This window comes from Ictalurus furcatus, chromosome 16 (assembly GCF_023375685.1).
Source record: "Ictalurus furcatus strain D&B chromosome 16, Billie_1.0, whole genome shotgun sequence".
NCBI classification, from domain to species: Eukaryota; Metazoa; Chordata; class Actinopteri; order Siluriformes; family Ictaluridae; genus Ictalurus; species Ictalurus furcatus.
The window spans coordinates 18,418,705-18,431,233 of NC_071270.1; the positions used below are offsets into that span (position 1 = coordinate 18,418,705).

Sequence of the window (12,529 nt, forward strand, 5' to 3'; positions counted from 1 at the left end):
TTAAATACATACATGGAAGGAGTCTCCAGTGTGAGCACTTTGTAACAAAGGCAAAACTGCCACTTGAAGTTTTCCAACATTGGAAGGTCTCCAAGACAGAGGACATTACACTTCCAGGTTTCTTGGGAACATGACAAGCTGCATTTTGTGTTGTCTTATCCGCGTCAGGAAGCAAAACAGAGAGGTTAATGAGGGAACGACTGTTTATAGCTGCTGTAATTTAAGTGATAACAGGAACTACTCGTCGAGCATTGTTCCACAACATTAAATGCATCTATAAACAGATCAAATGAATATGTTGCTCTTTAATAAATAAAACAATTAATCATTGGCAGATTGCTTTGGTATAAGAAAAATAAAATGCTGTCATATATAAAATTATGTAAAAAAACAAACAAAAAAACACCTTAGAGGTGGTAATAACACACTATCATGTTTTATTCCTTATATAATCCATCCATCCATCTTCTATACCGCTTAATCCTTTTCAGGGTCGCGGGGGAACCTGGAGCCAGTCCCAGGGAGCTTCAGGCATGAGGCAGGGTACACCCTGGACAGGGTGCCAATCCATCGCAGAGCACAATCACATACACACTCACACACACTATGGACACTTTAGACATGCCAATCAGCCTACCATGCATGTCTTTGGACTGGGGGAGGAAACCGGAGTACCCGGAGGAAACCCCCGCAGCACGGGGAGAACATGCAAACCCCGCACACACGGAGCCACGGTGGGAATCGAACCACGACCCTGGAGGTGTGAGGCAAACGTGCTAACCACTAAGCCACCGTGCGCCCTCCTTATATAATTTACTATTTAAGTGTTATGACTTGTTTTTTTGTTTTATGTAAAATAACATTTTCAAACATGGTTTTTGTGTCATTATAAGACACATGAGGTCAAATGTATGCATTTTCAGTAAAAGTCCATCTACAGACTCCAGCACATGAATCCAGCAGTGTTTATTTGTGTGTAGTGCAGCAGTGAAGATGATGAGCTCCCATCAGACGCTTCCCCCTCCCTCAGGCACTTTCATTAAAGCTGCACAGAACAGTGCATGCACTTCTACATTAAGTGACTTTCCAGTACAGCAACGTCTGAATGCTTGCTGAAGTAAACCCATACTTACTGACATCAGCTCCTCGCGCCCTCTCTCCTCAACTCTCCATCATGTGAAGTGCATCTCAACGACGGGTATCCAAGCAACTGTTTCCAATCAGTACAGTCCATTTATGTAACTTATATCTACATATACATGTGTTGAAGTATGTACTGCGCTTATACAAGTAGTATTAAATAGGAACATTGTATATATTTATATATATATATAAAATCATTCATGTGACATTATGAAATAAAAGTGGGCAAGGAGCAAAAGATATAGCACACTCGGGCAAAATGTTAACATAACAGGCCTTTAAATCATACTTGTTGCTCAGTAAATGGTTTAATTATGGATGCTCAGCTGCTGTCTGCTCTACCCTGGTGAAAAAAACAAACAAACAACTTTATTGTATTTCAAATATATTTGCTTTTTCAATAGTACATTGCAAATATACTAACAAAGAATTGTACCATCTTTAAATATATAAAAAGTATATTAACGTCATGCTTTTGTCTATTTTCACAATAACACCTTAAAATAATTGCAATGTAGCATATTTTCTAAAAATATAATTTAGGCAAATATACTTAAAGTGAAAGTTCTGTGTAATTTTTAAAGTGTACTTATTTGAACTTTATTTTTCAAATATGTTTTGGGGATATTTTAAACTGCATGCTCAAAGTGATCATTGTAACAATGCACTAAAAGCATATTTTAAAAATACATTATTTAATATCCTGAATTTGTAATATATTTTAAGTTCAATTTGAGTGTCATTTTTAAGTTTACTTATTCATGCTTGGAATTCACTTTCTTGGACATTTCTTTCAGAAAGTGTTACAATGTATGACTAATGCGTTAAAAACCCAATTTTTTAAACATATTTTTAAATAAAGTGTATGCAGTGTACAAATGGCTACACTTAAATTTGATTTAAGTGTAAGTATGTTTAATAAGTTTGTAATGGCAGAGAAGCATCATGTTACAGTCGTGCACACAATGGAAGTGTGTGTGTGTGTGTGTGTTGATTTCCCAGCAGGCAGGTTGTTGTTGATGGTCTTGCTCCTGCTCCTTGGTATGAATGAGATTCATTAGAAACTGTAGGTTTGATGACTGACACACAGGTCTAAAGTACTTCTCTTACTGATAGATGAGGTGCCACTACTTTCACTCCTGTGTCACATCACAACTTAAAAGCTCCCTCCACATTTCCTGGTTCAGTCCCTGACACTCTCTCTTTCCTGCTGTGCCTCACTTTGTACCAGAGAGTCCACCTCTCCTGTTTATGCTGTGAATCAGTGTGGCTTTTATCAGGGTGTCTACACCTTTATAATCCAAGAACTCCATTTTAAAGAATTTGTTTAGTGGATCCGATTTGCAGTGGTGACAAACCCATTATAAATAAAACATTCACTGATAGAACACATTTAATTTGTGTTAATTCTGCGCAAGGATTAAATTTTATTTTAAAAATGCAGTAATAAACATGTTTCACTTTCAATCAAGCCTTACAGCACAGAATGCAGTGAGTTTTGGGAATATCTTCAGCCAGACAATCGCAAATCTCAGAATCTTAAAGAAAACTAAAGACATGACACCGGGTCATTTTGTTAGGTTAATAAGATTAAATGATTATTCAGGTCTTTTATGTATTTTGTAATTTGTATTTTGGACCATGGAGCAATGGAAGAAAGTGGCCTGGTCTGAAGAATCACGTTTCCTTTTACGTCACGTGGACGTCCGTGTGCATGTGTGTCACTTACAGTAGCTGCGGAAGAGATGGATGCACTATGAGAAGAAGGATAGCCGGCACGGGCGGTGTGATGCTCTGAGCAACATTTTATTGGGAAACCTTTTGTCCTGGCGTTCATGTGGATGTTTTTGTTTTTTTTGACACGTACCACCTTCCTAAACATTTTTGCAGATGAAGTACACCCCTTCATGGCAACAGTATTCCCCTAATAACAGTGGCATCTTTCATAAGGATAATGCACCCTGCCATAGTGCAAAAATTGTTCAGGAACGGTTTGAACTGACTGGCTACTCTAAATTACCCCTAGGTGTGAATGAGGTGACGCAGTGTGATGGATTCGTTCCCCATCCAGTGTGGCCAAGTGGTTAAAGGCTCTGGGTTACTGATCAGGAGTCAGGAGTTCAAGCCCTAACACTGCCAAGCTACCACTGTTGGGCCCTTCTCCTGGACTACATTTACATGGACAGCAGTAATGTAATTATTGACCTCATTCTGAATAAGACAATATTGTGATTAAAGTGTTTACATGAGTCGCTTTTTGGATATTCCTTTCATGTTCCCGTTTTACATGTTATAGAACATAGATCGATTAACGGCACACATCTTGAACAAGGCCCTTAACCCTCAACTGCTCAGTTGTATAAATGAGATACATGTAAATCGCTCTGGATGAGGGCGTAAATGTAAATGTAAACATACTCCTACTCCCAGCTTAGGTTCTAGATCGATCGTGACCCTGACCAGGATAAAATGGTTACTGATAAATGAACGGAGGAACGACTATATATAGACTATACAGTAGTGTTGTGCTATAACATACTACAGTTCTGGGAGCATAATCATGCTGAACAATTCAGAAAGTCACAAATAAATATTTGTCATGCACTTCTGTAAACTGAGAGAAATGATTCTCATCTTGCAGTTTGTAATGATTCGGTTCCATAGCAACTGTGAATTAAATAATAGGATCATCTACTTGAAAGAGACGGAGTGATGAGCAAAAACACTTTGTGCTACGTTTATACAGAGCTTAGCATTGATATTGTTTCATTAAATCAGCTCTCGGGTCTTGCGTTGCCATGGGATACTTGGTATTTTCTTATGCGTCCTCTGTAGGAGGCTGTGCTGTTACCTTGGCTAAAAGCATATCAATGAAGCACAGATCTTTTGATTAGCTCTTTGTGTCACTTTTAGACACCTACATCTTCCAGGCAATTGCCTTCCTGACGTATTAGGAATGTTATATATATATATATATATATATATATATATATATATATATATATATATATATATATATATATATATATATATATATATATATATATATATATATCGCTATAGCGGGTATGGAAATTCATCACAAAGCAAAAAAAAACAATACGACGTGTATAGCATTGAATTAAATACTGTATTTTATTCACTGAAACCATCTACAGTTTGTATGACACCAGCACTGTGTCCCTGATCTTGGCTACAGGGCGTAAGACACGCTCTCATGCCAAGAATTCACTTGAACAAGCGGAAAGTGGAATCTTCTGAACACAGGGCGACAGTTATATTGAACAGCATTTACAGAGTTAAAGGATTGTACAAGATCACAGCTTTGAGAGAGATTTCTAAGTGTTGTTTGGAGACCAAACAGTCCATCAGAAGGCTAAGGTGCATCACTGTCTACAGAGGCATGAGTATGTACAGAGTCAGCTGCTCTCCGATTCGATCCGAACACAGGTGACTAGAGAATCTAGGAGTTTAATAAGAAACGTCCGAGTCGACGGTCAAATTTTATACTCAGCCTGGTCACAATGACATCGAGTAACCCAAATCTTAACCCTCTCCTGAGCCCCGTCCTGTCCAGTCCAGTCGTTTGAAATCCTGCCAACTGTTCATTTTAACAGGGGACATGTCTTGGTTTGGTCACAACTCTACCTGAATCCCCTCTGAGCGCTCTTCTAATCTGGACATGGACTAAAGTGGTCTCGACTACAACGTTAGCACGAGGTTTGCTACAGCAAACTGACAAAGCTTGGAGCTATTTGAGAATTTTTGTAAGGCAAAGTCTATGCGAAAACCTTAGACCTCTCCTAAATGTACACCATCCAGTTTCTTACATTCCAGTCTGAATAAAACGTAAATGTTATGGATTATTACTTGTAGTTGGTGTGGGTGGAATTAGATACAACTGTGATTTAAAAAAGAAGAAAAAAAAGACATTTAAAATCAACATATACACGTGTTTGTCGTTTAACCGTACGTTTCGGTTTGTTTGTGTCCTCCTGCCATCGTTCCTATCAAAATGAATTACTAAGAACTATTCAATTCTTTACCAGTAAAGGAGCACTGCTGAAATAAAAAATATTCTCTATCTACAAGGGAAACTATTTGGTCAGTATATGTAGTCATAAATGAACAATATAAAGGATGTCAATTTCTTCCTGTCAACTCCCAAAATATGGGAGGAAAAAAAACCTTCTAAATGCTGGACATTAACCTAGCGAAAGTGAAAGCAGAAAGCTGCGAGTACATATTAAGTGCTTAAATATTAAAATCCTCACTGTTGTTTAAAAATAGTGGCATGAGCAGAAAAAAAAAGCGCTAATGACGAAGTATTTAGCAAAAGCAACAGATCTGAAATATTGTTCTGAGTGCGCTTGCGATAATAAACTGTAACTATCCTAATCCATACTTTACTGCTCACGTTCATCGCTCCATGTGTGTACTAAAACAAACAATAAAAAAAAAACAAAACAACTAAATATAGTACAAATAAAGTGTCCTACATAGTTCAATACGTATAGTTCAAGTAAACATCGTTTATGACTGGAGGGATTTGCATAAACTAACTGAAAATATCTTCAAAAACAGCCTGACTATACTTCTATTTAATACGCATTCGAAATTCGATTCGAACCTTCAATAGCTGAAAACGATGTGGATCTGCGATGGAAAACTTGTGCAATTAGCAATGGAAGTGTAAAAATGCTCATAGTGTTCAGTCCTTTGCCTAAAGAAAACAGCGGCGGCTTCGAAAATCAAGAGCGACGTCACCAAAAGGCGATCGTTCCTTGTTATACAGCATCGTAAATAGCCTCCTAAAAGGAAACTTCGTCTTTGCACAACCTACTTATAAGGGCGAAACTATAGAACCACTGACGAACTAACACGCTACAGCTCGAGCTGACGGAGAAAAATAAAACGTACATTCAGCTCAGTACCTTCAATAAGCTAAACACGATTTACACGGCCTGAAAAAACCTGTGATGTAGCCAAGAAACGCATCACTACTCATTTTTTTTTTTCATTTTTTATAAAGCTCTAAATACTCAAACCGAAGAACTAGGTCATAAAGTGCACTATAAATACTAATTTCATCTTTACAACAATAATGTCCTGAACTGAGAATTATAAATCCAAATATATAAGATTATAAAATACACTAAAGGAGCATTGGCATTTACACTACGCAAAAAAACTAAACGAAACAAAAACAAACAACAACAACAAAAAAAAAAAAAGGTAGAATACTTTTTATTTTAAGAGTTTAAAAAAATAATTGGCTCGCCTGCACCAATGATGTTCATCATTCTGCAAGTCTGAAAAGCCATGTTTTGTAAATACAACTCAACTTCGCTTCAAACGATCGCTGTTAAGTACCTCATGTTTATCATTAAAAAATAATGAACTGGCTTTTTTTCATATTTTCTAAACTGCTGTAACATGCTGGTACAATTGACAGAGAGAGAGAGAGAGAAAGAGATTGTAAGAGTGAGAATGAGTGTGTGTGTGTGTGTGTGAGAGAAAGAGTGAGTGTGTGCGTGTGTGTGAGAGAGAGAGAGAGTGAGTGAGTGTGTGTGTGTATGTGAGAGAGAGAGAGAGAGAGAGAGAGAGAAAGAGTGAGTGAGTGTGTGTGTGTATGTGAGAGAGAGAGAGAGAGAAAGAGTGAGTGAGTGTGTGTGTGTATGTGTATGTGAGAGAGAGAGAGAGAGAAAGAGTGAGTGAGTGTGTGTGTGTATGTGTATGTGAGAGAGAGAGAGAGAGAGAGAGAGAGAGAGAGAGAGAGAAAGAGTGAGTGAGTGTGTGTGTATGTGTATGTGAGAGAGAGAGAGAGAGAGAGAGAGAGAAAGAGTGAGTGAGTGTGAGTGAGAGCGAGAGACTGTGAGAGTGAGAGAGAGAGAGAGAGAGACTGTGAGAGTGAGAGAGATTTGGGTATCTCTTCGTTTTGCTATAGTAATAAAGAATTAAACCGCTGAGTTGTTGATCATGACCCGACGCACGGTGTTCCTGTGTTCACATCCTGATGCATCACTGTAATGAAAAAATAAAAATCTCGGCGGTCCTTAAAGAACGTTCCTCTCGATTAGGAGAAAAGCATTCGAGCCTCCTGTCCGTTCTCTCCGGAAGCCTTACTTGCCTAGAAACTGGTTTTAATGTTCACTTCATTTCCATACTAAAACGACCTTCAGAGAAAGAACGCGTCTAATGCCTACTGTATGCACAAAGAAACTGCTGTGGAAATCGGTTCTAAACCGTAGGCGAGAAAGCACTACTCGTCTCGAGTGAAAGGCAAATCATGTTTCGAGACGCGACACGGCGGGAACGACCCGAGCGACCGTCTCGCAAGGAAAAAAAAATAAATCACACGCTCATCACGACAATGACAACTGCGACGATGTCAACGACACTGAAACCAAACGAAAAAGGACCACACGGATGTAAGTAATGTCTCCTACAAACAGCTACACGAGCACCAGTCGATCTAAAGAGGACGAGTATCGATTCGATTACATTTTACACAACAGTTTTCCGTTTACAACAGTGGCAGAGAATAAATTACACTAGAATATATTCACATGTTGTGAAGAATGGCTCTTGTTTTTCAAGAGGGGTGGAGAAAGACACGCCGTCTATGTGACTTTGGGCGTCTCGGGACGGTAGTCCTTCCTCTCGGACGTGTTGCGCTTGATTTTGGCCGCGGCCGGCTGGGACTCCTGGTTGAGGTGTGGGCTGGACTGGGATTTCTTCAGAGCTGCATCGTTCTCTTTAGCAGTCAGAACCTCCTTCACGCCGTCCTTCAACAGCTTCACGTACGTCTCGTAACGGTTTTCCTGCAAACGCCAAAGACACACGGCCTTGAAAAATAAGACATTAACAATGCACTGCTCTTCATGCAGCACTTCAGTACGTGATTCACTCTCACTGTACTTTTCTGGGAATATAATTGAAAATCATAGCACTTTAACTTGAGATTTAAAAAACATTTGTTTTATGAAAATACATTCATTTTTGATCATTACGGAGTAAAAAAAAAAAAGCATTTACCCCCATAAGACTGTACGCTAATTAAAAAGACGGTATGTGCAAAACCCTTTCGAGATGAAATGAAAATTAAGCCGTTTTTTTTCCCTACACATTCAGCACCACATGCTTACTCGGCTGCAGCATGGTCCGAGACAGATGAGCATCCCTGGTTCAATTGATCACATGTCTTCAGTTTATAATGCAAGAAAACATCTTCATAATGAACTGCCAATTACACCAGCCAAAACCCATAGACATATCAGCATTCCTCAGCTCAACATCCAACCTGCAGAAACGTACCAATAAGCCTGCTGATTGAGCTAGACTAGCCAGATCTTCTCATCTGTTTTACAGTATGAAGCTCTTAAACGCAAAATAAACTTAAGATCATTTCTATATTTAGAAATAAAACCGGCACTGTGTGGCACTTAATAAAGGAGTGACACAGAAACAGGATAGACTTGCAGAGGTAAGATTACTGTGTACCCGGTCGTATCATTAGAAAGAGAGATTCCCGCCTACAGCACGGCTTTACCCGAGCGCAGCGAGATGCTGTCAGACCGTGTCTGTTATACCTGCAGAGAACACGCAGCTCTTCAACACTGTCTTACATAAAAAGGTTACTGTATTTCAAATCCTGAAGTCATGCACCACACACACGCGCTCTCGCATCCTGAACGAAACGCTTCAGCACGCGCGGTAACGTCACTTCTGCTTTTACAATAAATACACACGTCTTTCAAAACTTTCAATCAAATGCCTAATGTAGCATTAGAGGTTATGTGAATAAAGCTCCGCCTTTAATCACTCAAGTGTAACCCACACAGTCAGACCTATTGATCTGCAACGTGCCTAAAAGAGATTCCCAGAGAATCGATTACTTCCCCAAAAACACACAGACGATGTGAAGATGGTTTCTTTGTAGAACCGTTCCATTTTGAGGATCTAAAACAGAAGTGATGTGAACTGCACGATGGGCCAGCAACACTGCGGACACGGAGAACATCGAGAACGTGCAGAACTTTGTCGTTGTAAATATGATTACACGTTATTAACCTTCATTCATTCATTTTTCAGGAGTACTTGGTGGAATACAGGAATGCACCACGGATGGCTCGTTCACACCTAAGGGCGATTCAGAGTAGCCGATCCCACCTTCAGCATTAGCATTGATTTTTGGGATGCAGGAGCGAACTGGAGAACAGAGGAAACCCACATGGACATGAGAACAGAAAGCAGAAAGATATCTTACACATCAAGTCTTTTGTGCCGCTTGAGAACTGCGTTTCGTTACAAACAAGCACAACGTTCTCTCAATGACTCAGCAGAGAGTCAAGAAAATTCTGCTTTACTTGTGTCACCACAGACATATTATAAGCTTTAGGACAACTAAACCTAGGTTTTCAAAGACGGGATTCATTCAGCATTGGACCAACTGGCGGTATAACACCACCAACACCACTTAAAGCACACCTATTATGGGTTTGTAACGTGCCTAATTTTGTTTTAAAAGTCTCATACAATAGATTTACATGCATCCAAGGTCAAAAAAACACTTTAATGTGCTCATAATTCAAATCGCAGCATTACCTTTTTCCCCCCAGTGTCACAAACGACTCGTTCGATGATCCGTTCTAAAGGATTCAGTCTAAACTCCTCCTTTAGAGAGAGCATACTCTGCTCTGATTGGTCAGATGTCCCAGTCTGATGTGATTGGTCTACCGCTGTCAGCGTGTGGCGAAAAGGAAACGCCCACTATCCAGTACTAACTAACGAGTTTCAGCTCTGTCTGTTACCAAGCAGCCGAAGATCATCAGAGGCGGGGCTTTTTTTGTGACAAACCTACATAAGTTAGTACAGGGAGCAAGTCTGGAATTACTGACGACTCGTTTTAGCTGTTCATTATCGGTTCCTTATTTTGGGAATCAATAACTCCATTTGTCATGCGCTTTGATTATTGAAACTTTGCAGATGTTTTTACATTCACAAACAGCTACATAACACACTACATGTAGGGTAATATTTGAAAAAAACATAATAGGTGCACTTTAGTGACTCCTCCAAAAAAAATAAAAAATTGCTACGGAGCAGGAACTAAATACGCTTCTGGAACGTCAATCTAAAAGGTCCAGGAACTAATACGAATCCGAGGTTTCAATCTGAGAACGTCTCCAGCAGCAGAAGCGTAAGTATGGCCCAATGACAGAACACAGTCCATGGGTCTCTCACATGAATTAGAAAGCAAGCTCGGGAGATGTTGGAGCTGTAGCTTCCTTTGATATGGAGCGTGTTCCGAGGGAGGGGGCAAAGAGACATGAAGCACAGATTGATTAGTGGCATCTGATGGTAATGCAGTACAGGGGCTTTGTTCCAAAGAGTTTCATGCCACTGCTGTGAAGATCTGAGGGAGGTGTGCTTAGTGTTTGAAGCACACTGCAGGAGATCAATCCACTCCATCCGCACCCAGTCGAGAGCTCTGAAGTGCAGCGCTGCAAACAGGACGGGTGAAAGGAGCAGCCACCATTACTGCGGCCATTTGCGCAGAGATGGAGTAGAACATTATCGCAAAAATGATCTCATGCATGATGTGCAAACTAGCATCCTGCTTTCTCAACCAAGGGATTTTATTTTTATATATATATATATATATATATATATATATATATATATATATATATATATATATATATATATATATATATATATATAGAGAGAGAGAGAGAGAGAGAGAGAGAGAGAGAGAGAGAGAGAGATATTAGAACAATGGATCCGTGTCCAGAAAAGATAAAAACATATAAAAGGCTCTAAAATCAAAGTCAGTGAGTTAACAGAGTTCCTGTTACCACCCCAGAGTTTATTAATCAGGTACAACAGCACATCCTGGAGTGCTGTATTCCTCTTATACTTCACCAGACTCCCCCCCCCCCCCCACTTACTTGAAGTTAATATATGGAATTCAATCTGTGTCAAAAGTATTGAGACGAAATAAAACACAACTTGACGGAAAAAAAGCAAGACTCCTTCTGTAAATATTAAATAAATGTCTCCTTACAGAAAACTTCACCAGATCATCAACGATACCTTTTTCCTTTGTTAAATAATCAGCTTGTTTATACATGTGTTATTAGCGTTCGATTATGTAGCGTAATCCATCATAGAAGCCTTCTGAATTTGCCATTACTATAGAAAGATAATATATTAAAAGGAGTTAGACGTGGTATAAACATATCGTTTGAATTCCAGATGGCACTACGGTCAGAGCTGTGCTGTTGTAGAAAATGAATCAACACCTTCTGACCAGTTAAGATGTGTGAATTCTACAGCTCTGTGGTGTAAATAAGAATAAGTAGAGATACAGGGAATATAAAATACAAAAGACACAGTAAAATACAGAGCTGTTGTTGCGTGCATTAAAAAAAAAAAAAAAAATGTAATAAACCATATATATTGAGCTGTACAGTATAATGCAAGAATTCTGGTAATGGCAACAAGTAGTGTTTATATGACTATATAATTAATATAAATATGTTTGTAGCAGTATATGTAAACAGTTAGGTGGGTAAGTAAAGTGCTGAGTGCAGTAGATGATGTAATGTGTAATGTACAGGTGCAGTGTGCTGTTCTTCAGCAGTCTTATGGCCTGTGGGAAACTATCTCAGAGTCATGCGTGTCCCAATACTGCAGAACGGAGCAGTGTCAACAGGCAGTAGATCAAGCAGCTGGGGGTATTTGTTAATCTAATAATAATAATAATAATAATAATAATAATAATAATAATAATTACACGTCCTACTGTTTACACATCTGTCTGAAATTCAACAGCAATGAAATTCAGAACCATACTGGAATACAATTGATTTAATTTCCCTAAAAGCCATTCGCCATTTACGTGGTGCTGCAAAATATTAGCCAAGATTTGACCATCTATCTTTCACTTCACCTGCAAAGAACAGGCTTTATATTACGATAATATTCCACTGTGCCAAAATGTCCATTTCCTAGTGGTGAATTCTGATTTGCGTGTTTGTCTAAATCTCCTGGCTGCTTGGAGGCGTCGTGGCTCTACTGCAAATCATCTCATTACTACAGCAAGCAACACCTGCCACCCGCTATTTGAAAAAGTTCATCGTCAAGCTGCCCTTAAATGTGACACGGCTAAGCAAACGACTGATGTTTCATATCGCAGCTTCATATTTGTTTCTTTGACAAATTATCCATTGTGGCTATGAAAATAAAGCACTGGAGCTTTTTAGCGTCTCACAGAAAGTGTTACTTATGCATTCGATTCAATTTTATTTGTAGAGCGCTTTAAACAAATCGGCATCGTCACGAGACGGCTTTTTAGAGCTCTGCATGCAGATTTAGAGTT

The 12,529-nt window shown here is 39.1% G+C and overlaps 1 protein-coding gene across 8 annotated transcripts in view; it reads right to left on the reverse strand.

Moving 5' to 3' along the window:
* Positions 1-7,041: 7,041 nt before the first annotated feature.
* The window catches only part of psd3l (pleckstrin and Sec7 domain containing 3, like), a 118,996-nt gene continuing 113,508 nt past the window's right edge, over positions 7,042-12,529 (reverse strand). For all 8 annotated transcript variants that reach the window (XM_053645401.1, XM_053645400.1, XM_053645406.1 and 5 more), the window contains one exon: positions 7,042-7,967. In XM_053645401.1, the coding sequence (XP_053501376.1) occupies positions 7,767-7,967 (201 nt within the window). In that variant the 3' untranslated portion in view covers positions 7,042-7,766. The remainder of the gene's footprint in view (positions 7,968-12,529) is intronic.